Source organism: Drosophila sulfurigaster, chromosome 2L (genome assembly GCF_023558435.1).
Source record: "Drosophila sulfurigaster albostrigata strain 15112-1811.04 chromosome 2L, ASM2355843v2, whole genome shotgun sequence".
In the NCBI taxonomy this organism is placed as follows: Eukaryota; Metazoa; Arthropoda; class Insecta; order Diptera; family Drosophilidae; genus Drosophila; species Drosophila sulfurigaster.
In genome coordinates this window covers 22,212,834-22,240,544 of record NC_084881.1, presented here as the reverse complement: position 1 = coordinate 22,240,544, position 27,711 = coordinate 22,212,834, and the positions used below count along the sequence as shown (strand labels likewise).

General features: G+C 38.2%; 6 protein-coding genes and 1 long non-coding RNA gene across 9 annotated transcripts; 4 read left to right on the top strand and 3 right to left on the bottom strand.

Moving 5' to 3' along the window:
- Nucleotides 1-8,610: 8,610 nt before the first annotated feature.
- LOC133850585 (uncharacterized) lies at nt 8,611-13,823 on the top strand. Its single transcript, XR_009895664.1, has 2 exons — nt 8,611-9,519; nt 12,947-13,823. It is a non-coding gene; the product is annotated as an uncharacterized LOC133850585 (long non-coding RNA).
- A 103-nt stretch (nt 13,824-13,926) lies between these two features.
- LOC133850582 (mitochondrial pyruvate carrier 2) lies at nt 13,927-14,653 on the bottom strand. Its single transcript, XM_062286707.1, has 3 exons — nt 14,440-14,653; nt 14,338-14,378; nt 13,927-14,263 (listed from the first exon to the last, which is right to left on the bottom strand). The coding sequence occupies exons 1-3, from the start codon at nt 14,543-14,545 to the stop codon at nt 13,982-13,984; spliced, it is 429 nt and encodes a 142-aa protein (XP_062142691.1). The 5' UTR covers nt 14,546-14,653; the 3' UTR covers nt 13,927-13,981.
- Nucleotides 14,654-15,981: 1,328 nt separating this feature from the next.
- LOC133841055 (ubiquinone biosynthesis O-methyltransferase) lies at nt 15,982-17,245 on the top strand. Its single transcript, XM_062273318.1, has 4 exons — nt 15,982-16,137; nt 16,196-16,396; nt 16,451-16,983; nt 17,042-17,245. The coding sequence occupies exons 1-4, from the start codon at nt 16,103-16,105 to the stop codon at nt 17,155-17,157; spliced, it is 885 nt and encodes a 294-aa protein (XP_062129302.1). The 5' UTR covers nt 15,982-16,102; the 3' UTR covers nt 17,158-17,245.
- LOC133841064 (M-phase phosphoprotein 6) lies at nt 16,849-17,826 on the bottom strand. The gene has a single exon (XM_062273330.1). It carries the CDS (start codon nt 17,688-17,690, stop codon nt 17,211-17,213), a length of 480 nt encoding a protein of 159 aa, XP_062129314.1. The 5' UTR covers nt 17,691-17,826; the 3' UTR covers nt 16,849-17,210.
- Nucleotides 17,827-17,966: 140 nt separating this feature from the next.
- On the top strand, nt 17,967-20,619 carry LOC133841044 (transcription factor E2F2). 2 transcript variants are annotated; one of them, XM_062273297.1, is made up of 6 exons: nt 17,967-18,138; nt 18,886-19,295; nt 19,352-19,461; nt 19,595-19,853; nt 19,925-20,276; nt 20,341-20,619. In XM_062273297.1, the coding sequence occupies exons 2-6, from the start codon at nt 18,954-18,956 to the stop codon at nt 20,439-20,441; spliced, it is 1,164 nt and encodes a 387-aa protein (XP_062129281.1). In that variant the 5' UTR covers nt 17,967-18,138; nt 18,886-18,953; the 3' UTR covers nt 20,442-20,619. The 2 variants fall into 2 exon arrangements, with proteins under 2 accessions (XP_062129281.1, XP_062129289.1); XM_062273305.1 differs by lacking the exon at nt 17,967-18,138 and adding an exon at nt 18,643-18,828.
- Nucleotides 20,620-20,878: 259 nt separating this feature from the next.
- Nucleotides 20,879-25,255, top strand: LOC133840588 (uncharacterized). 2 transcript variants are annotated; one of them, XM_062272516.1, is made up of 4 exons: nt 20,879-21,127; nt 21,187-21,456; nt 21,882-22,175; nt 22,233-25,255. In XM_062272516.1, the coding sequence occupies exons 1-4, from the start codon at nt 20,978-20,980 to the stop codon at nt 24,567-24,569; spliced, it is 3,051 nt and encodes a 1,016-aa protein (XP_062128500.1). In that variant the 5' UTR covers nt 20,879-20,977; the 3' UTR covers nt 24,570-25,255. The 2 variants fall into 2 exon arrangements, with proteins under 2 accessions (XP_062128500.1, XP_062128491.1); XM_062272507.1 differs by having other exon boundaries at nt 21,882-25,255.
- Nucleotides 25,242-27,251, bottom strand: LOC133840597 (ATP-dependent RNA helicase DDX47). The gene is made up of 3 exons (XM_062272529.1): nt 26,942-27,251; nt 26,618-26,876; nt 25,242-26,406 (listed from the first exon to the last, which is right to left on the bottom strand). Exons 1-3 carry the CDS (start codon nt 27,155-27,157, stop codon nt 25,298-25,300), a joined length of 1,584 nt encoding a protein of 527 aa, XP_062128513.1. The 5' UTR covers nt 27,158-27,251; the 3' UTR covers nt 25,242-25,297.
- Nucleotides 27,252-27,711: the final 460 nt, after the last annotated feature.

The following is a 27,711-nucleotide window of genomic DNA, read 5'->3' as shown; positions in this document are numbered from 1 at the left end:
GTATACCAATGTTAAAATATACCACAATGTATATTGATATATTCATACAAAAAGAGTTCCACCAGAAATGATATGTAGTTCTATTTCTTATAGTCTCCAAGAGATGCTTGCTTTAGTCCAAAGTTATAATACCCTTCTAACCTATGAGTAGCTGCTATAAATATCGCCAAGATTAAAAATGTATTAATATTTAAAACGAAAAGGAGTCATCATATTAGTATCTTTCGTGATACATATGTCAGAGACATTTCCATCTATATCTTTGTTATTGAAAAATTTTGAATACAAAACAAAAAGTATTTATGAATTTTAAGTTATCTAATGTTTTCTAATACTTCAATCAGAAATATTAAGAGCTACATTTTATTTCTTAATGAATGTAAAGCATCCTATACTTTAATAGTTATACGCATTTGTATCATTCAAAAGCATGCACTTTTGTATCTTTATTATTGAAATGTTTTAATTGAAGACCGAAAGTATTTATGCATTTCAACCCAACGAATGTTTGCTGATAGTTTTATATCTTGTGCACGTTTCTGAGTCTTACAGATATTTTTGTATAAAACAGAATGAACAGCATTACATATGAATATATATTTTTAAATATCAAAGCTTTGAGCTCCCCAGAAATATTTCCAAACGATTCAGAATAATATTTATGTTAATACTAGATAAGATCGTATCGCAACGCGACTGGTGTTGATCTATTGCAATGTTTTTCAAATAACCGAAAAATCCGAATGTTTTCCTCTCCCCTTCCCCTTCGTTCCACAGCATATGTGCCCATTAATTTCATATGGCAGGCTAAACATTTTGCGCGGGTAAAAAGTAAACGGCACATGGGTGAAAAAAAGAAAGAATATCGAGAATAAAAAAAGAGTAAAATATGAAAAACAGAGAGCGGAGAGAGCCGAACGCAGCATGAGCAAAGCTAACCGAGCATGCAAAGCAGCGCACGACGATGGCGAAGCGAACGAAGCCAGACGACGACGACGACAACGACGACGATGACGATGAAACGAGTGTTGGTGCAGTGCGAGGGGGAAGGGGGATCAGCTTGGAGCGCAGCCAGTTGGAATTGCACGCGACAAAGGCGATGCATGACCAAAACGCGAAAACGAAAAAGAGAAAGAGAGAAGGCGGCAACGATGACGACACAAAAAGCAGCAGCGTCGATTCTGCTGCTGCTGCTGCGGCTGCTGCTGCTGTTGTCTCTGCTGTCTCGTTGTGCCGGCTGAGGGCTGCTGCTGTTTGCTGGCTGGCTGACTGCTGAGCAGTCGTCAGTCAGTTGGCCAAGAAACTGGTAGCGTCGGTGTTGTGAGCCAACAAAAGGCTGGCAACTGGCAATTGGCAACTGGCAGCTGGGCAGTTGGCTGCTGCTGGCTGCTTGCTTGCTTGGCACCGGCAACCAAAAGAAAGCACCGTGCGAATACACAAAATCAAAATGTGTGTGTTGGCCACAGGGCACGGCATTGGCTTTGGCTATGGCTATGGCTATGGCTTTGGCTCTGTTTGACTGTTTTGAGCGACGCGTAGCCAGCCAAGAAAAGTGGCCAGCAGCAGAAGTAGCAGCAGCCGAGTCCGTCAGGAAGCCAGCCAAAAGCCATTGCCAGCGAGCCAGCCAGCCAACAACGAAGAAGCAGCAACAGCAATTACTGCTGGCCAACAAGGTGGTGATGGTGAAGGTCCAAGATGATGATGGTGATGATGATGACGACGCAGCGACAGCAACTGCTGCCAAGCAGCAGCTCAGGATGTGATGACAGACGACGAGAAGAAGAAGGCACATTTTCTTTTTGGCCGCCAAACGCAGTTTGATTAGCCAAGTCAAACACAACAAATGCGCTGACCCAAGATCAGCCCAGAATGGATGCCAATTGACAGCTACAACACTCACACACACACTCGCTCACACACACACACGGGCAGTTGTGGACATGCAGTGGCGCAGCGGAGCAGCAGCAGCAAACAAGAACCGCAGTCGGAGCTGCGCCGCAGGATGCGTTCGTCTCGATTATACAGCATAAAAAACAATTAAACAAACAAAAACAAAATACGTGTCGCGCCGCAACAACAACAACCAACATCGCGCTGTGTGCGCCACAAGTGCAAGTGTGTGTGTGTTTGTGTTTGTGTGTGTAAAGTGTGTGAGTGTGCGACAACCTTTTGAACTGACCAACGTGCGCCGCCAACTCGGGCAGCCAATAAAAAACAACAAAAAAAAAAACATGAAAAGCTGCGCCAATGGAGCAACTGGCGAAGCGCCCAAAAGCAACAACAACAACAATAGCCAAGTCCATAACCATTGTTTCAAACTGGCCAACTAATGATTTGTCCGCCATGTCAGAGCCATGGCGCAAATTGGCCCCGCAAGCCAAAGGCAAAGGCAAACGCGTGCGAAACCTCAAAGGATGCGCATCAAGCGAACATTGCGCATACGCCGCGTGCAACATCCATTCAAAAATAACCAACTTCTACTTAATACAACGTAGTGTATAATAATAATACAACTTGATTACAATACTTCAAACTTAATACAACTAGTGTTTAGTGCTTACAACAAAAAACAAAAACAATGAGAAAAATACAACAAAAAAATATGTAGCAAACGTAGCGTTTACTTCAAAGCAACTTATATAACCACAGAACTATGATATAATATCCCCCCAACTTATAAACATTAGTGCAATATATAAATATATTGGTAATTGTACTTGATCGTGATTAACGTTTAGTTCAACTACTTGGTAAATGAAAGCACTCGTAGACAATTCTTAATAACTAAACAAAAACAAAACAAAAAAAACCAAACCAAAAATGATCGTCAGTTTGAGTTTTACGCGTCGCTGGCAAAAACGTTGCGGACCTTTCAATGAATGGTGACGACAGCTCGTGGAAATGGAAATCGTGCGGGGAAAAGCAAACGTGGACAGGAAGACAACTGAACGGTTAATAGAGTGGACAATGGGTAAGTAGGCAAAAATGGGAAGTGGTTTAAGAAAGTGAAGGAACTAAAAATTCAATAAAATGTTATATGAATCGTAGGAAATTTGAAATTAAATATTAGAGAATATTACTTAATTCAATGACAGCTTTGTTAACACAAATTATTTCCAAAAGAAAAAAAAATTATTTGTTTTAATTTATTTTCCATTTGAATTAAAATAAATTACAATTCAGTTTAGTATTCATTATATCCTGATGATATGAATTTTATGGTTTGCCTGAATATGTCCCCATATCATGCATTGATATAATACTATATTGATACTTTCAAAAAAGTGGAATATCAACATTGGTTAATAACAAGTTAAAAAACCTTCAATCATTACTGTGAGATGCGAGATGTCAGTTAAAGCATTTCCAATAAAACTATTCATACAATATACCATATTAATGTACTGAAAAAATAAAATATACCAAAAGATATATTTGGTATATCGATATTCTACTACATTTTCAAGCACATTCGCATACTTTTATTTATTAAATTTTGTATGGTAAAATTTTCTTTATTCCAGTATACAAACAAAGTCATTGCTCAATTAAATTTTATTATATCTAATTATATTTTCGTAAATAACAAAATGTAATGCAATAAATTGCCAACTACTTTATTAGATCTCTGTGTGTATCAAAGCAATAACTTCAATTTTGTGTTTCTATCTTATTGTTTCAATATTTTTTATCTAAGAACGTCCATCTACATTTTCTCAAGTATTTGAAAGTTTATTGCACTCTATACTTTATTATTACAATAAATCTCTATGCATATTAATAGCTTTTCAAGCTAACTAATTGAAGTCAATAAAATGGCCTCTTGTTTTAAGCCTCTTTATCATCATTGCAATAGCCCTAAAAGTAGCTTCTGCTTTACCTTTGTCTGGCAACTGTCACCACAAGATAATCGACCACTAAATGGGCACATCTCATACCAGAAAGGCACTTGCTTTAGGCCAAAAGGCACAAGCCGACAGTCAACAGCCTGGCGCCACATAAATAATCAGAATGCAGCCCAAAATGACAACATGGTTAAGTGCGTCGTCATGCGTAGGCGGGGCTCAGTTACAGTTACACTTGGACTTATAGTCGAAGTACGTTCCAAACTGAATTTATAGGCACACCAAAAATGCTAAAGCCAACAGATTCATCCCATTCCACCAAAAGCAGCCTCAAGGCCACAGTCTCTGAGGATTTTATGAGGGCTGCAGAGCTCACTCTGTGTTTCACTTATCCGATCCGGTTTGTGGTTCAATGCACAGACGTCGCAGTTTGCCAGACATCATATCGTATATGAATATGGTAGACATAAGTGAAATAAGTGAAAATCTAACCTGCAGGCGAAATACTATTAAAAATAATAGACACTAAATGTGAAATGGGAATGGAATCGTTTTATGGTTAATGCTCAACAAAGGAAACATCTAAACGAGTAAATCAAGCGCTGACCAATTAATTTGGAAATATTATTTCAACATGCGCTTGTTTTTAGCTTTTAATGCTTTAATTTATGAGCGCAACTGCGAATCAAGTTCAATTACAATCATACCGAACAAGTTCAATGTGTGTTAGAAATACCCTGTTCGAAGAGGGGATATAAGAAAGGGTATATCAGTTAATAGCTGTGCATTTTGTTGACTATCACTAAAGAGTTGAACTAATCAAAGCTGAATAGTTGAAAAGTCATTTCAATCATATAAAATATGCCTATAATTTTAAGCTTACATTTTATAAATAATTATTATGTCTCTCTTTAAATTAATTTGCTGATAAAATTCTGATGAACCGATGTTATATAATATACATATATCTATTTACTTTAAAAAAGTGTTTTTAAACACAACAAATCTTTGTTATTATTTCTCTCTTTAAATTAATTTACTGATAAACAGATGTAATGTAATATATTATTCATTTATTTTAAGATAGAGTTTTTAAGCCCAACTTAAGCTTTAATAAATCAATCCCATCAATCGCAAACTTTATACACATTTAAAGCTCAAATTTTGTGGCACATGTTTTACAGGGTATCTCCTAATCGACTAGTTAAAATCTTTTAATGAGTACTATAAAATTTCCGAGCCATTAAAGCAATTAACAACGAACGGACTACGGAATGCGCACTCAGTTAATTGGCTCAAAGGAGCTGCCAGGACAAAAGCAGGCGCAAAAGTTCCTTAAAACTAACACGAAATTTAATTGTGTGTGCGCTGTATGCAAAATGCACAAGGAAAACATTGAAGGGACGAAGCTCGTCCTTCTTCGCGTCGTCCGTAATGTTTGAGCATTAATTTTAAGTTTTTTTTCCTGTTTTGCCGGCGATAGTTGAACATTTTTTGCAGTTGGCATTTGCTGAAAAGGAATTTGTTGACACCAACAATGTTTCGGACATCCTGGCAAATAATTCTTGGCATTGTCGCCTTCGCCTCGCCTTCGCCTTCGCCTCGTTCCCTTCTCGGAAATTGGCAGCGAGCGCATTGTGTCCTTTCCTCTTGACTGCCTGCATATGTTCATTGCACTCCTTTTCGCATCCATTCGACAAACAAACAAAGGTTCGCTTTGGTCAGCTTTTGGGCAAAAGTTCGCACTTCCTTTTCCTTTGGCAATCGTTATCAAGAGATTCGCAAGAGAGCGCAAAACGATTGCCCCGTTTGCATTTGGGCACGTTTCAATGAACGGCCCAAAGATTTATGGCCCGCATTGATTTTATTGAAGGCCAACCCTGCCTGGTGTAGAACATTCTTCTTTTTTCCCATTTTTTATTTTTTTTTTTAAATAAATCGAATCGAATCGAGTCGAAGGCAACGCGAGAAGAGCAATTAAAACTAATTGAATCGCCCAAAGAATGCAGTGTGACAAATAGTTGCAAATAAACGATAGATCGCTCGGTAGAATGACAATCTAAGAAGAACAAAAAAACAGAAACAAAACAAATACTTGCATCGCATTAAGTTGTCAAGGATGTCGATTCGCATTGCATATATTCAACTATTTAAAACAAATTCAACAGCTATTTTTAGTTCATCTGCAATGTCGTTCTCATCTAATGTGAGCTGTTAATGGATAATCAACGTTATCATTAAAATACCTTAAATTGACGAAGAGAGGATCGTTATATTTCTACGAACTGACTTTTAAGAGTGTTAATCATATAACATTCATATCAATTTACTTTCAACTAAGTATTCAAAAATGAGAACAAAAATAATTGATTATGACTAAATAATTGATTGAAGACAATTCTAAAATGAGATAACTTTAAATGTGTAGACTTTTAATTAATTATTCAAAGATGAGAACAAAAATAATTGATTGTCACTAAACAAAATGAGATAATTTCAAGTGTTTAGATGCAGAAGAAAAAAGTAAGAAAGTCTAGTCTGCTCATCTACTCATTTTGAAAAAAAAAGGAAAATAGTGCGATATTATTCATAAAATATACCAAATAAATACACATAAAAATATTGAAATATACCGAATGCTATGTATATATGTATGTATACTATATAGTCATTGTTGCAAGAGGCGTTATTAGTCATATGAAAGTATTTCTTAAATAACTTTGACCACTTTTATCCTATCGCATCCGAATTTTCAGAAATCATAAATAACGTCATTACATTATCTTTTATAATGTCTGAGATCTAGGTCTAAGTCTGAGATAGACAGAAAAGATATTTAAATGGATTACCTTATTAATAACTAAAAACTTAAAGAAAGGTTATTTTCCTTTTGCTTCCTTTTATTAAACATTTGCTTCACAACATTTGGCACTGTATTAAACAATTTGATTGCTATCATATTTATAATTAAATTAAATTATATTACAATTGAAACTTTCAATATATTCTATACATATATCAATTCGTTTTCTTTCGTGTTCAATTACAATTTGCATTATGTTTGATAATCCTATTCAAGTTCTTTTAATGCAGCCTTCGCCTTCATCTTTCCTGCCACGTTCAAAAGCTATTCGCTTTGTCAACTTAAATTATATTTTGGGTGCAAAAGTCAGTCGCCATAATTTTCATGGCGTAGACATGGCGAATAAAACAAACAAACAAATAAATCGCCCAAATTATTATTTGTGCCTCGCCTTTTGGTGCAACCAAAGCTGCTGCCGCCAATTTTTATGCGACCCTTCAAAGCGATAAACACAAAAACAAAAAAAATGAAATGAAAACTTTGTCTGTGCCGAGGCCTTTGGCTGGCGTTTGTTTGTTGTCCAGCGACGACGACTCATAATGATTTACTCGATTTGCATATTTTTGCACTTATAAAAATGCACAAACGATTTTTCATTTTCTTGAAAAACTTATTAGTGCGACGCGGCGGCGATCCTTTGATGATGCTGACCAAAGCGCTCTGTAATGATGGGCCTGGTTATTTATTTGTTATGCATGAGCTATGTGGCGTATACTTAATTTGTGTAGCTGGACTACACTGTGCTGGCGTTGCGTATACGCCCTGGTGTCGCATTTGTCTGCCGCATGTCTGCAATTTGTAGCGCCTACAAGTCTACTGCAGCAAAAATACATATTCTTGGTACAGCTCCAAGACAATTTCCTGCTCACAACATTTGGCACACATTGCCAGCGCACAAAGCTGGAAGACAGCAGCAGCAGCAACAACAACAACAGCAAGAGGAAGATGATGAAGAAGAAGAAGAAGAAGCTGAACTAAACATAAACATAGACGCTGCTGCGTCTGCGATGACTGCGACTCGCTGCCAACTTGGCAACGCATCCTGTATTGAGAGTGTTGTGCGTGTGTGTGCGTGTGTGTGTGTGTGTGTGTGGAATGCCCGAGGCTCGTGGCAAGTTGGCTGCTGGCCACACACTCGCTTCGGCATTAGGCGCCACTTGGCACTCTCATTATGATTTTAATTGCTGACGCACACACACACTTTGGCATTTGCCCAGTTCATATGTGTGTGTGTGTGTGTGTGTGTGTGGTGTGAGTACGTCATCAGTTGCTGTTTATTATTATTAGTTTGCCAAACAGGTCTCCAATTATCGCAATTATTACGTCTATGATTACACAGATATATGTATAAATATATATACCATATTTATATATTAATGTAATGACGTTTCCGATTGGCAAGCGACCTTGACCAACAAATTTTTGTTGGCCATCGCCAACGAATTGTAAAATTTATTGGCCAATATTCTATGTAGATTCTATTTTTTTTTTATACGAGTATTTCGTGTATGTGGCTGTGTGTGTGTGTTGTGGCTTTTGCCAATGTTGCCAGCCATTTTGGCAGCAGTTAATATTCAAGTTTTGTTTGCCAATTTCCGCAAATCTGTTTGTGTTATTCGCATTTGTTTATTTGTTTTGGTTTTTGATTGACATTCGTTTGCTCAGTTTTCGACACGTCGTCGTCGGTGAAAGTTGCCACTCGAAGCATGAACTGGAGTCGCCCCCAAAGGCTTTCGATTGATCGCGTTGCAGTGATAAATCGCGACAAAATAAATGAATCGAAATTAAACAAAACAATAAATGTTATAAATATAAATCGCGAAATATAAAGGAAGCACTTTTCAAATATAATATAAAGTAGTAAAATTAATGTAACAAATTATATAGCATTCTCAAAAAGATTAGTTAAAATGTTTTCATTTTCGGTTTTATACTAAAGACATCAAAAAGATAAAAAAAAAATGAACCAAGAGATGAATCTAAGTAAACAAGCATTAATTAAATTTATCTTAATGAATTCCTTGACTAATTTACATGCATTTTAAGCGAAATTCACACATTGTCTTTGCCATGATTAAGATGGCATCAATTGTCGCAACACGTCAATCGAATTTAATGAGCAAAAAACTCTCGTTCGCTGTGTCGCATCTTCAAGGTGTATTCGCTTGTTGTATGTACGTGCTGCAAAATGAGATAAATTCTAATTAAAGCTAAAGAAACTAGCACTAATTACAATTTGTGCCGTCGCCCTATACAAATGCAAATGCAGACAGACAGTAGTCGCAAAGAGTTCCTAAAAACCAAATACAATTTCGATGAAACGAAGGCGAAATAACACAAAAACAAGAAAGCGAACAAAATGATGAAGCACTGAAATAGATTAGGCGAAATATACAAAGACAGGCAGAGAGAGAGAGAGAGACAGAGAGAGAGAGCGACTCTGTCTGTAGCCTAACTATGCAATCCATTCTAGATACTATTTGCTTGTTGGATCTCAAGATGTATCTGCATCTTTTGCCGCCTCTGTGTAGCTGTATTCAAAAATAGATTTCGTTGTCGCGACGTCGCGCGTTTTCAACGCGTCTTTGGTCGCGTCAATTGCGCGTCATCGCCTCGACGAGTATATAAGATCATGAGCAGAACAAATACTATTTATATATACTATTAGATATAATGAATACACAGTATATACAGTATATACCATATATCAAAGTATATAAGGGCCTTCTGGCGACAGTTCTGCGCAATTTTCGGTCTATGCCTTTCGCTTGTCGATCTTCGGTCGCGTCAAGTGTGTCCGAAAATAGCAAGGTAAATGAGAAAAAGTCTACGAAAAATCGAGAAATCGAGAAAAATCAACCGACTGAAACTGAAAATTGGGAAAACACAAAAGCCGTCCACAGTCCACCAGCAACAAGGCGTCGCTTTTAGCTGTCCGAACTGAATAAATAAAAGCCATTTTACCCACCTCAACCCTCCCTTGACTTCCCCAAGAGGGAAAGCTATAAAAAAAAAAATCAAGACAAAAAAGAAAAAAAATATATACAAAAACCGAAAATTGTTTGAAACGTCAAAGAGTTTAGTACTTTTTGCGTTGTCCGTGAAATGTTCTACATAGTATCAAAGACGTTCTGCTATAAAGATATTTGGTATATATTCGTATGTACATATAGAAGATATATTCGCTAAATGTGCAACATTATTCATTAATTAAAATTGCCGCTTTTTTGGCTTTTCATTATAATAAATGTTGAACCAAGTCATATATTTTGTTTTCTAAATGCCTGAATCATTTATGATGGCATTTTTTTGCGACTAATTTTATTGCGCTCACAAACAAATTTATCTACAAAATGTCAAACGCGAAGAAAAGGTTTTACGATTTTTAAGAAAATACTAAATATTTGTAAAATGTTAGACAATTAATAAAATAAATATAAAAGTTGAACAATTCTAAGCAATATGAAAAATATTAAAAAAAAAAATAAAATAAAATAAAATAAATATAAATAATAAAGCTATTAAAAACAAGTAAAAAAAAGGTGCAGTCGAGTGTTCTCGACAGTAATATACCCTCTACCTCAACCTTTTGAATACAAGCAGGCAGTGCGATATTAATATGGTATATACCATAAAAATACTGCAAATATATACGAATATACCATAGAGATCATAATATACCAGATTATCACTCAAAGAAGGTATAACCCTATTGTAGTAGGCGTAATTTGCTATTTTTATCCGCCTGTCTGTCTGTCCGTCTGTCCATATGATCACGTATATATCAGAGTCTATAAGAGATAGAGCTTTAATTTTTCGTTGACAGCACTTGTAATGTTTGCACACACATCAGCGGCTGACGTTGATCAAGAATACATATATGTATAATTTATGGGTTCACCTATTGAAAACATTTCCAGCCAGCACAAAGTTATAATACCCTTCTACCCTATGCATAGCGGCTATAAAAACAACAAGCAAAAATACTATATAATATATTACAGTTTATGTAACAGAAAACAAGATAAATTTTGCATTAAATTATATAAGTTTTACTCTGAGCTCTCACTTTCTAAATATAAATTCAATTAGATGCGAAAAATAATTAAAAGCCTTACCTTTTTCTACAGTATTCTTTCGACTGCAAAGAACATTATTAGTTAAATAAAAGTCAAATAAAAGCGCAGCAATTAAATCGTAATAGCCACGTTTTATTGACAACTGCGCGGCAAGTTAATGTTCACACATTTATTTTGGGACCCATTTTAGACCGTGTCGCGTTGCCTCTGGTTGCATAAGGTCTGTCACAGAGCCCGCTGAGAAGTTCGCCTGTCACTTTTGACATGTTGTTATTATTTTTAGATGCGAGCTGCCTTTTCCCGCTCTGCACATATAGCATATAGACAAAGACATCCTGACTGAGGTCGTAAAAAAGACACAATCAGCTACTGCTGCTGCTGTTGTGGATGGCAATTGTTGAGCGGTAATAAATCACAATTATTGTACTTCAATGTGAGTGCATATCTTGGCTGTGATTGTGGCCACAATTGGCAGCTGTTCAATAGCCCAGTTTCCGTGTGACGTCAATAGCCCTGACCTCAGTTAACCAAGTCAGTGGCCAGTGGCAAGATGAAGTCATTAAGGCACACAATCATCAGATCATCAGAAACCAAGCCAAATGAAATCAGACCAGACCCAAGCAGCAGACGGTTTGTCTGCTCGTCCAGAGAAACTTATTGGCAAAACTCCATGATCATAAATTATGTTATGCAGTCAAACAATTTTGTTTTTTTTTTGTTTACGTGCCAACGCGGCAGGTGGCGCTTTAATTACACTGTATGTGTGTGTGTGTGTGTGCATGTGGGTATGTGTTAGTGTGCGTGTGTCGAAGAGGGAATTCCCAGGACGGGTGCCAAGATTCCTCAGCGTGCGCTGTTAAATTACGCAACAAAACAGAAGCACAGAACTTGAGAGCAGCAACAAAATAAGACGCCAACACACACACACGCACACACACACACACAGTAAAAGTTCATTGCCATTGAGCATCGTTTTTGGCGCTTTTGGAAGCGAACGTGAGAAAATCTTGCAATGATTTTGGCAAGCTACCATCTTGGCAAGCGTTCGCTTCCCCCATCATTGCGTGGTGGCCAGAGATGAATCTTTCGCCCCGGCTGCGTCTATCCTGTGCCTATTTGCTTGTGGGGAGTCCAAGCAACATGACGTATGAGTATTTGCTGAAGCAGTATTTCCTAGCAATGAGTCTTGACATGCTAAAAACGTCGCCAAAATTACACATATTTCTTTCGTCATCCATCCTTGTACAAATTCGAAAAAATTGTATAGATCTCAATTTAAATATGGTTTACAATGCTTAAATTAAAACGAAATGAAATGTTGATTGGTAGTTACACGTCTTACGCTGCCTACTCTCTACAGCTTGCAGATCCTCACTCGATCAGTTTAAATGAACCAAAAGGCTACGATATTGCGTTCTAGATCTGTTCATTTGAACTAATTGCTCATCGTTGTCTAGAGTTTGACGGATATACGGGGTTTGACAATGATTCTGCTCCTCATTTGCAAAAGCAATTCTAAAATCCACTTCTAAATATAATAGAAAATAAAAATGAATTGATTGAAATTCTATATTACTAGTTAGCTTTTCTTTATTTACAATTAAGAATAAACAAATTATATAGTGCAATAAATCACACTTAAAGTTTTTTCAAATACTTTTAATGAACTTAAGTGCATAACTTTTCCACTCTTATAATAAATCTTTTAATTGCTCTATGTAAATTTAAAACGAACAATAAAAATTAACCCAAATTGAAATTGGATTTGTCTTATGAAAAACGAGAAAATATTTGGCCATTTTTTTTGGGCTAGATTCTTTACATATTCCTAGTAGCTTAACTCGTAGTCAACTACAAAGTTGCAAGAATAACGTCAAATACTACACTATATTACTATAGTGGAAAACTCATATAACATTTATGAGAAAATTAACACAACATTTATGCATCACTCTTTGAAAATGGATTTTTCCAAGCAATAATTTAATACTATTTACGAGAAAACTGAAATAACTTTTGTATGTACTATTTTGAAATGGATTTTCCCAAGTAAAAATTACAAACATCCCTTGCTCCAATCTCTCGTTCTCCCTCTCACTCACTCTGTATGTCCTTTACTCAGCACTCACCCTCTTGTTGGTCTTTCTGTTTCTTTTCAGCGATGCGCTAAAGGAGCCTCGTTTTGGCCAATTGGCGGCGACGGCCGCTGCAACGAAGTCTAAGGCCTGACCAACCAAAGACAACACGGCGCAGCGGATGAAAGTCTCGAGTTGGCTGAGAGCAGTGCAGTGCACTTGGCAAACTTACAAGAGTTGCACAACAAAGTCGCACACACACATACACACATGCACAACCTCACAGTCGCATACACACACTCGCACACAAACACACGGACTTGGGCAGATTGCTGTGCTCACACGCGCATGAGAAGTAAAACGTTGATGATAAATCACGCATACGCCTGTTGGCCCGGCAGACAACACTACAAGTTCGTGCTCGTGTGCCACGTGTATGTGTGTGCATCTGTGTCGGTGTGAGTGACACGACTTGCAGTGTTCCTCGGCTTGTTTTGCCAACTGCAGTGCAGTCTGCTCGCTTATAGCCACAACTCGGACGAGTCGGCCGGCAGGCAATTGGCACGAACGATGCCTCCTTTGGCTACCACACAAGGCAACGCGACATTGGATAACAGCACGACGACCAATCAGAAGCGGCGGCCAACCAGACACAGCCGAAGCTGAAACCCGTGAGCCGAAGTTAACGTGGCCAACGATGCCAACTAACCCAAACTGGTGACATTTTGTACATAGTATATGCAAGCAAAATTATTAAATTTAGTTCAGTTTGTAAGAGTCTCAACTAATTGTAAGTCACATGCCGGAAGCGTTAGCCCACAGAATAACAACTTATGTGGGCAGTAATATGAATGAATACGAATACTTAATATTCTTAAGAACATGAAACGAAGATTGCAAAATGCGAAAACATAAATAAAGGAAACAAAAACCGTAAAGCTCACGAGCCGCACACCCAAAACTAAATTGTTTTATTTATCTCAGGAGTCAGCAAGAGTGGAGAGCAAAAAAAAAAAGCAAAGACAAAGCAATAATATAAACATAATAATAAATATAATGAAGCATTTAGGGGCATTCGTCTTTTATTTTAAAATTTTATTTTAACATTCGATTTAGCATTTACCAGTCATCGTCTGACCGGGTACGAGGATAATAAGGATGTCTGAACTCGGCGTTCTTCTTTTCGTTTTCACGGCGCCAACGCAGTGCCTTGACAACCAGCCAGCCTTGGGTTGCAAATACAACCAAATTGACTGCAAGCAAACTGTAGTTCTTGGGTATTATGACAAAGGAATAACGCGACCAAATTAAGCCCGTTGTTGCCAAAATACCCGATTGATTCACAGATACCACCTGCGGTGGTCGATTCAACAGATCACTCAACCCGGCCAAAACAAGTGTCTTAAACAAAAAGAAGAAATTTATGTGATTTATTTGATTGAACTTAGGCTGGCATTTAGCATTATGCTACTTACCCACTTGCCGAGTGGCGCCCAAAAGAACACAGTTTTCGGACCTAAAATATGAATATTACAACTCAACAATTGATTCAATGTTTAAACAATATCCATCATCACCTGCCGGAGCCTCCCAAAAGGGTCGCGCTACTTGAGGCACCACCTTGTCAACCGAATTGATGACCGTGTTATACAATGCAGACAACGGTCCTCGCCCCTTCGACATTGTTAAGATGGATTAAAAAATAAATTAAAATAAAATAAAAACAATAATTTCAAAAACAATATTTTGCCGAAATTGTATACCGAAAACTACACCGAAATGTATTTAATTTAGATGTCAAAACAGGGTTGAGTGAGATAAAGAATGCAAGGCTTTCTTTAGTTTGACGAAATTGACAAAAATTATAAATATAATATTAATTGATAAGTTTTCCACATAAGTCAGCTTACTCCGGACCATTTTTGTAATAACGATGTTGAATGTGAAAATTATGTTCCCATCAACATATATTTATGTAGAAATATAATATAACATCCTAAAATTATAATGTAATAAATTTAAATTGTATTAGACATGTGTACAGAAAATTGGGTATATTTTTCATTTGGCTAACGGAACTGAAAAATTACAAATATTAAATACAAGATGATAGGGTGGACCCTTACGATCCTTGCAATATATGTCCTGTGAAAATGGACAGAATATGTCTGAGATTTTCCAATTTTTATTTTTTTTTATATATAATATTACTTGCATTAATTTGTATAAGTATGCTATAAGTTGTGCCCAACAATTAAAGGCTGAAAATCCATGACAAGATCGAAGATCCCTTGTAAAATGCCAGTTGGTCAAATGAAATACCAGGCGAACATAAATCAGCAGCAAGGAGAAATACAAATATTAAAGAGTGGCGCAGTAAAAGTATGCTGCAATATTTTAGTAATTTATCCGGACTTAATAGTACATCCTAAAAGTATGCCAAGATAAATTTAATTTCGAGTGATGGGGTGCCGTCATTAATTGACATCCTAAAAGTATGCTTTCAAATAGTTTTAACTGATATACTTTGCAAGTAATTCATCGGATGTAAAAGTATGCAAAGATATATTAGCTATTTATATAGATAGGATTTGGCATCGCACACTGAAGGCTTTGCCAAAGAGGGCTATCTTGTCTATAGCGAAAATTTATAATGCTATATTAAGAATAGAAATGTTTCCAAACCAGTGGAAGATAACAACGATTATGATGAACCACAAACCAGGAATATAAGCCTTCTATAGTTATCAAATTTAAGGGAGCGACTTAATGCCATTAGACTCCATGATGTCATAAGAGATCGGCACATCTTACCGGGGAATCAGTTTGAATTTTCGAGCAAGACATGGTATCTGGATTGAATTCAAAGTTAGAGTTAGAGTCTCCTTTTTGGCATCATGTCGAATGAAAGCTGGGGCCCCTCAGGGCAGTTTTCTTGGCCTACTGTTTTATTCCTTATAGACTTTTGGTCTACACATCTTCTTTCAAGATCGTAAATTTAAATTTTACATTAATGAAATGAGATTGTAGTTTGAATTTCAAATACATCGCAAGATTAACGGCTGTAGAGGTGGAGAAAAGTTAACTCGTGACCGATAATTTATGCGGTATTGTGTGGTCAATATTTCTAGTATTTCTTTTTAAAGACGATGGCATTATTTATCGTTATGACGTGGTCACACTGCTCTTGGCTAAAAACAAAACAAACAGCAATTTCACTAAATTTGTCTCGTCTACGAAATGTTACGAAATTGTACTTTGTTTTATCCGAACAGGTAAATAAGTTATATTACTGCAGATTATTATTAATCAATTGTGTAATGTACGAAATAGGGCGAATAAGTCGCTGCTCAGAAGGCTGCCAAGGTGCTTCAGCTTGGATCAAACGTCTACGGCAACCGGCAGCTCGCATCAACAAGAACAACAACAAAATGCCGACACTGCGCGTGAGGTGAAACATCATGAGAACTTTGCCTCTGATTGGTGGAACAAAAAGGGTCCGATGGCGGCGCTGCACGCCTTAAACGAAATCAGGTAACCACAATTAATACCTTTGCAACAATATCTACAAAATATATTAATTTACAGAGTGCCTTTAATACGTGATGGAATTATTGCGCGAGGCATTGTTAATTCCGCTTACATAAACACAACAAGTGTGCTTAACGGTCAACGTATATTGGAAGTTGGTTGCGGTGCTGGCTTATTAACAGAGCAACTAGCTCGGCTGGGCGCACAAGTAACTGGCATTGATCTGGGCGAAGAACTGATAAACAAGGCACGTTCCCATTTGACTGAAAGTAGCCCAGAACTTTGCTCGAAGGTGGATTATAAAGTGCAGCCAATTGATCAACATGCCAAGACAAATGACAATCACTACGATGCCGTCATTGTGTCAGAGGTATTGGAGCATGTGGAGGACAAGGTGGCGCTGCTCGAGGCTTCCGTGCGCACTCTTAAGCCAGGTGGATCCATCTTCATCACCACATTGAATAAAACGTTACCCATGTGGCTGGGTGGCATTGTCTTAGGGGAATATGTGCTGAACTTGGCGCCCAAAGGAACACATCATTGGGACAAAATGATTGCGCCTCTTGATGTGCAGCGCATATTGGATACAAGTGAGCAGGAAAACTTACTATTCAAATTGCTTCTTCTATTTACAATTCTCTTTTGCAGTGCATTGTCAAACTGTATTGATCAATGGGAGCACCTACGATTTCTGGCGCAACACTTGGCGTTGGATCAATTCGACACAATTTTGTTATGCTCTGCAGGCTGTGAAACAGGAGTAGCTTTACAAGTTTAGTGTTTATTATGTTTTCTAAATTAACCTTATTAATTACACTTATTCGTCATCTTGGCGCGGCTTTTTAAATTGTCCTTTTTTGTGCAATCGTTGTTGTTCATTTGACTTACGCTTGTGAAACTCATTTTTCGTACTGAATTTCTTGCCCATTGTTTTGCTTGCAGCCGGCGCTTGATTCGCATAATAAGTTTCCACCATCTCCTGATCGGTCACGTCTTTGGGCTGTTCGGGTCGCGATTTGCCATCCTTTTCCACCTGCTCCAGTTCCATTAAACGCTCTATCTCTGGGTTCATCCCGCGGAAGCTGAGACGTCCATCAATCAAGCCTTCACAAATCGCATAACTTGGCTCAATTATGAAATTCGAGTTGCTGTTTAACATTTTAGTATTGAGCTCATTGGAATATAATGCGCGACTTTGTTCGTCGTCATCCTCCTTGGCAACTTTCAGTTTGGTGCGCTGCATAAACTTCATGTCCAAGACGCCGCGGGACAGACGAGGCTTCATTTTAGACGGCATTTTTGTGGATTTTTATTACTTATATTTTTCAATGCACGTTGTTTTCAATTGGTATGGTAGCAAACAAACTGTATGAATTACCGACCTATCGATGTATTGGTCTTGTAAATATATCGGTGTTTTGTTTCTGTTTTTGATAGATGCGAAACAAAAGAAACTAGAGATGGTAAGCTATTGGTATGTATGTATGTATTATTAATATTCTCTTAACAATATGTGAAATAAGTAGAACATATAAACTCTTTCAGAATTTTTCATTCGCTGAAACGTTTGCTTAAATATTTCCTTATGTGCTCATTCACATGTTGTAAAGTAACGAAAAAATACCTGTGTATGGTACACAATACTGCAAAACTATAGTGTTGGATAAATGCTAAAATAGCCAACGCGGGCATCCTTTGAAATATAGAAGCAAATATTAAGTGTTACCTTGTGTATTAGTGCTTTCGTAAGTATGCTCAAAATTTTTTACCTGTAATAATTAATTGGATAAGCGTAAAAACTTTGCTACAATTAGGTGCCACAAATTAAAAAAAATTCTGTATTGCTTGATAATTATCTTGATTAAAAGCAGTTCATACACACTTTGTGATTTGGATACAAATGTTAATGTACAGCGTGACACGCAATTAAAGCACCTGGTGAGCGCGCGTTTCACATACACATGGCTGGCAATGACAGTGTGGTTAAGACAAAATATAATACAATACAGACCATTCCACATAATAACTCAAGCTACCTTTTGGTTGCAATAATAAACCACATGTTATTTTTTTTGCCAAAGCCAACATGAACAATTGAAAACAATGTTTTATTGTTCAATAAATTGTGGTGGCTTGTCGATAACATAAGTGAAGGTGTGTGATTCAGGTCACTGAACCATATTCCAAAGATAAACTTGGAAATTTGTTCAAATTAGTTTAATTACCAATAATTTTATTCATTCGTGGCACGTGACACAAGTAATGAAAACGTATTCATTGCGTAAACATGTAATAAATTATTTGCGCCAACCTAAATTCTTCGATAACAAGGGGTGGTGGGTCGATAAATTTGCACTAAACAACCCTGATGCGCAGTGCTGGGAGAATGAAAAAAGTGACATAAATGGCGGAATTGTGCTCAAGCGCCAACATTTGTATTTAATTGAGATTTATCAACAAAATAAGCAAATATTTTCATTGTCCAAACTTAGAGTATACAAAGTGTGGCAACCAATTCGTCAGCAATCATCACACAAACGGTTTTATTTAAGCGCGCGCCATGTACAAGCGTAAATCTGCAGCTATGGTCGCCAAGCAGCAGCAGCAGCGGATCATTGCCAGCAACAGCAGCAGCAGTAGCCCTGAAGTTGATGACTCTGCTGGTGCAGCTGATCTCGAGATGGAGATGGATGCAAAACCATATGACAGTTTCCACATAGAACTGTCGTCACCGGAAAAACAACAAAAACAAACGCAGCAACAGCCACAACAGCAATCACAATCATCGCAATCCTCCCAATCGCAGCCCAGTCAACAGCGCTCAGTGGGTTCGTTAGTGTTATTGACCCAGAAATTCGTCGACCTGATGAAACAGAATGGCGGCTCAATAGATTTGAAAGAGGTAATTCGAAGCTGTATTATAGTTAATTACGGTGACTAATATTCTCTCTTATTTAGGCCACAAAAATCTTGGATGTGCAGAAGCGACGTATTTATGATATCACCAATGTCCTCGAGGGCATTGGCTTGATAGATAAAGGCAGACACTGTTCACTAGTGCGCTGGCGGTAAGCTAAACTTATATACATACATATGTATAAAATAAATATTATACTTTAGAAACTGTCGTACTGTACTTCGATAGCTTAGGTGTTGCTTCTCTTATACATAGTTGTATATTAATTGTCTTATACCTTTTAGTGGCGGCGGTTTTACGAATGCCAAGGATCGCAAAGATTACGATGTGGCTTGTGAGCGCACAGATCATCTGAAAACCATTGAAGATGACTTGGACAGACAGCTGGAGTACGCGCAACGCAATTTACACTTCATCATGCAGGATCCTAGCAATCAGTCCTACGCATATGTAACGCGCGATGACTTGCTGCAGTTGTATGGGGATGATTCCGTATTTACCATACCCAACTATGACGAAGAAGTGGAGATTCAGCGCAATGAAGTAAGCAAAAGCAACCCGTATAATAATAATTATGGGGAAAAAAGTGTAATATATTTCATTTGTACCCACAGAGTGAGCTGCGTGTTTCGTTGGATAATGGCAGTACAATCGATATACGTCTGGTAACCAACCAAGGCAAAGCGACAGCGAATCCCCAAGATGCCGACGGACCGTTTGATGAGAGACACTTGGATGCGTCGTCGCCATCAGCACCATCGTCACCGTCACACTCGAGCGATGATGCCGGTGTCGTAATGGGCGGCACTGGTAACGTCATCAAAGATGAGCATACTTATTCTTGCAATCCTGAATTAAAGGATGAAATGAAGGCTTTAGAAAATGAACTGACAGCGAAAATCATATTTCAAAATTATATGGCCGGCCATTCACTCAGGCGATTTTATCCAGACGATCCGAATCTAGGTAACTTTAGCACGACCATAGTCCAAGCGCAGTTGTCACATAAGGAATTTTTGTGTATTTACAGAAAACCCGCCACTTGTGCAGCTGAATCCACCTCAAGAAGACTTCAATTTTGTACTGAAAAATGACGAAGGAATCTGCGAGCTTTTTGACGTACACTGCTAAGGCGTTTAGAGCTCGCAATTGTATGTGGCCGAGTGCGTTGTGCAAATAATTAAGTTTAGTAAAATTTTGACCTTTAAATATTGTTTTATACTGTAGACATTTTAAATTAGATTAATTGTAAATGTACTTTTTGGGCCAATAAAAATACGTCTATACGTATGCATGAAAAACGAACAAATGCATTTGCTGTGGGGTTGAAATGCTTTAATAACTATGAACTCTTTAATAATTAAAAGTGCGCGCCAATATCTACATGTACATCGGGCCACATACATATATTTATTTATAGCAGTATAGAGATAGCGTGACCACAAGCCGCAAAGTACTAATTACTATTTAAGGACAGACATCATCAAATGCATATTGGGCACACTCGAGCAGATGATTAATCGATTATTTTTGGAACCAACTCGATAACGCGTAAGAAATTCAACATAACGGCACATGTTAAAAAGTGCAACTTCGTGCGATGCGTAAAACTTGTTGTTGTAGCCTACGCTCCATTATTAAAAATTAAATAATATTTATCAATAACGATGCGTAAACGTGACATTATTCGCCTTTGGAATCAGGTTGTGGACCAAACGGGCATCGACAAATACACGGACAGCCAGTGGCAGGAAATTTACGAAGATTTCCTGAATTCCATGTACGATCGCAATGAACCCTACATAAGTGTTAAAAGTGTGAGTCTCTAAATTGCGAAAAGTGTAAATAAACGATAAAAATTTAAATATTTCTGCAGGTGGAAAAGTTAGTGGATGAGCTTGAGGAGAATATGGAAATTTCAAAAAGTTTGAATACAAGCTCCGATATAGATGATGAGCCGCTGTCGGCATTAAAAAATCGTCTGAAAGATAAAATCAAAGTGGAGCCAATAAGTACGCGAAGAAGATCCACGCGACGATGTGTGGTTGACAATAATAATTTTAATCAGCAGTTGGCGGATATTAAATTTAAATCGGAGCAGCTGCAGATGCATTCGAAAACAGAGCTGGCAAAGCACCAGGATAATGTACGTAAATAAATGAATTATTAATTAAAGAAAATATAGAAGACCTACGAGTTTCTTAGGGTATCCCTAAAACATAAAGCATTGAAAATCGCAGAGATATTCAAATCGACTGTGCTCATGATTATTATGTGCTAAAGAAGTTGTACTGTAATGTAAATTCTATTCCAAATACTTTAAGTAGTTATGATCTTTTAGCCTTTTCATACTAAAAATCCCCTCAATACAGTTCTAAAAAATAATCAACTGAATATCTGAGCGATCTTTAAATCTGTTAATAGGCTTTGTGATCTTCGGTCCTTTACTAATCAAAGCGTATCGGCTGTATACCTGTAACTGTCTCTAAAATACAAACTACTGATGACTTCAAAGCTCTTCAAATTTATTGCCATTTGTTTGTTCTTAACTAAAGATTTTTCCCGTTTCAGGACGATCTTTTAATGTTAGGCACAAGCCCCGAACAGAAAAAGGCTCAAACAAAAACATCAACAAACAATAACGCACCTAAAAAGAAGCGAAGAAACTCTCAAAACTTGACAGAACAAAACGAAGCAACTGCAAAACGAATGCGCAGACAAAATGTGCTCATAATTGAAAATGGGGACCATAAGATTGATAAAAATGAGAAACAACAAGTAGCGCAGAAAAAGTTGGCTGGCAAATCTAATTTAGACAACTTAAAGTCTAAGCCGCCTCGAATTAGGCGAGCGAAATCAAAGGCAGTATTTGTTAGTGCTTCAGTTGAGTTCATAGCTAATCAGTTTCTTTTGTCACCACAGATAATGGCATCGACTGCTCACATGCCACCCTCAGCCATAAATTTGACGCGAGGGCCAACTATGAACATTACTTCAAGCGTAGAAGAAGCTGTAACTCTAGAAGATGTTGAAGTGGAAGATCTCAGTAATCTTATGATAGTGACAGAGAGAGACAGCGAAGAAAAAGAACCTGTTAATGTTGACAAAAATGCTGATTTCAATCTATTGTTGGCCAATGATGAATCTGTTGATGTGGATATAATTAATGTTACTGAAGTCGATGAACCTTTTAAAGGATTTGACGAAAAGACAAAAATCGAAATATATCGCGATTTAGCCAATTCAACACAATATGTTGACAATTTGGCCATCGAATTGGCGGATGAAATTCACTCCGAATTGGATTCAATATTAAACAATGATCGCAGCTCATGCGATCAGAATGCGATGCTGCAAAATGATCCCAAATTAACAAAGGAATCCATAGATTTACTTGAAGAAATTGCCGATCTTTCGCTTTCAAATGATTTATTTATGTCTTCGGAGGCACCTACAAACAGTTTTGCAACGAACTTTAATTTATTAGAACAGGATACAATGTTAGACGATGAGCTTAACTTAACACAGGAATCTATAGAAATATTTCAGAATAATATTCACTCAATGGAAATAAGTCGAACGATGCTACAAAATGATCTATATTTGTCCACGGAGACAGGATCAGAAAATGCGTCGATAGAACACGATCTCAAATTGACAAACTTAGCAACAGATGCCCAGAACAGTACATTCTTGTACCAGTATGCGTCAATATCACAGGGTAATCTTAACTCATTGGTTCCACGAGCAATACTTCAAAGTGATCGAAGCTCTTCCACGGGCTCTGCTACGGATACCGCATCAGAAAGTATCGCCGTGACCCATGAAGATGATCAAAACTTGACAAACCAAAATTCATTAGTGTTGAAGAAGCAAAACTTATTTCAAGAAAGTTCTTGCTGCCAAATGGATACAGAGCCTATTGAAAATGCAGTTGTAACACAGTATATAGACCTTAACTTAATAAGCCAAGGACCAGATAATATTGCTTTGGTCGAGCAAGATAATCTTAAAACGACAATACAACAGAATAAGAATAATGACAAAACTCCCTTAGAGCTGGACGCGTTATTGCAAGATGAGCTTAATTTCGAAATCGACTCGGACGATGTCCTTTCATTGATCACTTCCTGGGACGGCGGCATGGATGACATTGATGAGCGAAATTCAATTGTGAATGAAATGGATAGGAATGAATTAGTTATTGCTGATTCAATTGTTGGCTCTATGAGTCCATTGACAGCACTTACTCCAGCTGCTGTCAGTCCAGGAGCTACAGCTCATCCGGCAACTAATGCTGTAAAAACCAACATATCACTTAATGACTTGCGCAGCTTTCGTATTCCCAAGAAAACGAATAATCCAAAATTGCAGCTTGAGACGCTGCAGGAACCACATAAACAGGCGTTGGTGAATGGAGAGCAGCAACAACGAGAGTCCGAGAAAGCGAGGCAACAGCCTGCAAACAACATCGACCACAAGCAGCAACATCGAGTCGTTAATGGCAGACAGCAACAAAAAGAGTCTTCAGTAAATGACAATCGCCAGCTGCCCAGATGCAATGCTCAGAAAGAACCGTTCTTCAATGGCAATCCACAGCAGCCCACAATAGCCAATTTGCAGCGACAAAAGCCTCTGAAGCCAGAAACACAGCTATGCAGGCCGATACGAGCAGCAGTTCCGGATGCAGTTCCCATCCTTGCACCACCTTATCAAAGGTCAGAGCAGCCAGCAGCGTCAAGCAACGTGTCCAGCACTTTCAACATCTATAGAGGCATGGGACGCAACAGCGCCGTGTTTGACATCAAATGCTGGAGGTATTTGGATGGTTGCTGCGCCAATCCCAACTGCAATCATCAACTCAGCGAGATTGGTGATGTCAGGCGTCGTCTCGACTCCATGACCAATAAACAACTGATTGACTGCTATAACTTCATGTTGCGCCATTGGCTTCTATTTCAAAAGTATTTCGCTTTGTTTGCCACAATCTTTGGCACTCGTCAGATGCGAAACTATATGCTCAGGATGATTAACGATTGTTGTCTGTACATGGAGTTGTGTGCACCATTTATAGTCGATATCTACGAAACGCTATTACGCTTTCATATGTCACCACAGGTGATTGTCGCTCACCTAATGAAATATCTGTGGCAACCAAATGCATTGCTGCAATATCCGCTGTTAATCAACGAGTTGCTCAAAATATTGGCCATTGAATATTGGCACAATTATATGCCGCAATTGGGAGGAACTCTTTGATGCCCGTGCATTTCCTATTCCTCTGGAGTTCGGCAGGCGAATTGCTGAATTTGCTGTGACCCAGAAAAATGAAATGCTCAAGAATAATGTATGTCAGCTGGTTCTTTTTTACTCCTATAGAGGGCTCGTACTCGACTGTGACAACGGTTGCTGAAATCTTATTCAACGATAGCGCAGGTCAGCCAAATGCGCAACTGCAAACGCTGCTGCTTGCAATCCAGCGGTTTCAGTTATCTCATCAACATCAGCAACAAATTCATTCGCAACAGCATCAATATCCCCAACAACAACAACAGCAACTTTATTCGCCGAACTCCATTGAGCATCAAAGTTTTTGTCATAATCAGCAGCAACAGCGACCGCAACATTATCGTTATCAGCAGCAGCAATACTTTAGCCGTCACCAAGAGCTTCGGCCACGCACCAAGAGCTGGGTGGACAAACCCTAAAATAAGCCTCTATAATAAGGTCAAGCAGCAGCAACGATGTTTCGTTCTAAAGCTGCCTGTTTTCATCAATTTAATCAGCATAATCTTTTTGTTTCATTACAGCTATCTTACGGCCGTAAGATTTGAATTAGTTTAAGTGTGCTGTTGGACAGTACTAAAGTTTATTTTTAACCTTCGTAATCTTAGTCCACTTCTGGAGTTTTACACAAATAAAAAGATGTATTTCTTTCCAGAAAATTGGTGTAGTACATTTATTTAAATTATTTATATGATTACTAATTAATTGCGCTTTTTGCCACGATTCCAATTCTTTTTGGCACCGCCAGCGCCCCCCTTGTTCTTATAGTTGTTATTCCCACCCTTGCCCATGGGTTTCATGCGCTTGCGCGCACCCGTAAACTGTTCCGAATCATCGTGGTCCCCTCCAGCAGCCGAACGCTTAGTGCCACCGCCTTTGCCACCTTTGTAGCCCTTGCTATCCTCCAGATCCTTGAGCTCCAGTTTCGCTGTACGTTGTGCTTCCGCCACACGCTCCTGCAGAGCCATCACCTCATCCTCCTCGCATTTGTACAGAGGCAACTGTTTGCCCAGCAAATGTTCGATACGCTGATACAATTCAATGTCATACTGACTGACCATAGTGATGGCTTGCCCGGAACGTCCGGCACGCGCTGTGCGTCCCACACGATGTATGTAATCCTTACTGTGCGTGGGTATATCAAAGTTAACCACCACATCCACATGGGGAATGTCAAGACCGCGTGAGGCAACATCGGTGGATATCAAAATCGAACGATTTTTCGCCTTAAATTTGTTGAGCGCTGCCAAGCGTTTGTTCTGCGACATCTGTCCGTGCAACGGAATCGCAGCTAAGCCCAGAGCTCGCAACATCAAAGCCGTCTTCACAGTGTTGTTGCAAGTACTGCAGAAGATCATGAAACTGTTGCCAGCCAGCTCGTTGAGGATGTGCACCAGATAGACATCTTTGTATTTTACAGGTATAAATAGATAATATTGCTGTAGCTGATCGACAGTTTGATATTTGTTGGAGACTTCCACTTTGACTGGATCTTTCAGTGAGGCACGTTGTAGTTTCTTCACCTTTTTCGTCATCGTGGCACTGAACAGAAACGTTCGTCGTTCACGTGGCAATACTTTGAGAATCTTATCCAACTCCACCTCAAAGTCCATGTTGAGGATGCGATCAGCTTCGTCCATAACCAGATATTTAATGGCCTTCAGATTGAAGCCCTTAAGGTTCTCCAGATGATCCACAAGACGACCGGGTGTGGCAATGATTATATGTGGTTTCTTGGCCAGCTGCAGTCCTTGGGCTACCATGTCCATGCCGCCAACAATGACGCAACACTTAATGCCAATGCCGCTGCCTTAAAGTCAAAGAACAAAAACGTGCACTTTAACAACATGTCACAAATATTTACGCCTTACATTCGAAAAAAGGTAGTGAACTCAGAGGTAGTGACGAATAAAGAAATAATACATTTCATATTTACGTTTTACAAACATAAAATCAAAAAGGTTTTAACATCATTGTGTTGGATTATTCCTAGTACTAAAGATAATTTAATTGAAACTCACCCAACGCCTCAAATTGTTCACCAATTTGGAATGCAAGTTCACGTGTTGGCGTTAATACCAGTGCGAAATAACGTTGCGGATTCTCTAGTAACGCATGCAAAATAGGCAGCGCAAAGGCGCCGGTTTTACCCGATCCTGTTTCCGCCAAGCCAATCACATCCTTGCCCTGTATGGCAACAGGTATCGCTTCCTTTTGAATCTTTGAAGGCGCCTTCCACTTTAGCTCATCACAAGCCTTGCACAGTGTTTCATTGAGACCCTAAGCACATTAATACTTTGTGGTTAGCATTTGCAGTTTGCTTGGTATTAACTTAAGTAACTTACAAGATCTTTCCACGTTAGCGCTTTGTCGCCATTTTCAATTTTATCCTCATCGACAGCGGACGCATCGTCCTCACACTCATTTTCAGTTTCTTTATCGTCGCCGTCGTCCTCCTCATCCTCTTCCTCGGCGTCTGTGTTTTCCTGCTCTTCATCACCACTGAGTTCTTCATCGCTTGCTTGCAATTGCGCTTGCTCGTCTTCTGAAGTTTCCGACATTTTGTTACATATTCTTAACACATTTATGTCAAGCGAATATTACCACCAGTTGCCACACGTGTTCGGAGAGAAAAGAACGTGCTTGGTGGTGTGTGACCGTACTCCAAGTTGCTGAAAATACTTTTCACGCTAAAAATTGATTTCATTACGTATTTCACGTTTTGGCAACTCTGGCTAAATAAATTTATAAGTTCGCCAATTATTCATCAAAGTAGCACTGTTAAATATAAATTATTTATTAAGTAAAAATTCATTTTTTAATTTGGTTTAAATAATATCCATATGTATTGTGTTTCTTTTCATGTAAATATTTGAATTCAATATTTTATGGTATAATATAGAACATTTGGTAGAAAGTTTTTTTTATATATGGTATATATAGAAAATACCCAGTCATATAGTATTACTGAGAAGTGTGATTTCTTTTTAATGAGAAATACGCGAACATTTTAGAAAAATACAAAGAAACGTGGAATGTGGCTTGAGAGGTATAGAACAAGTGGAAATGTTTTAGTTCTAAGTAAACTGGCAGATAAATATACTTACATATTTAT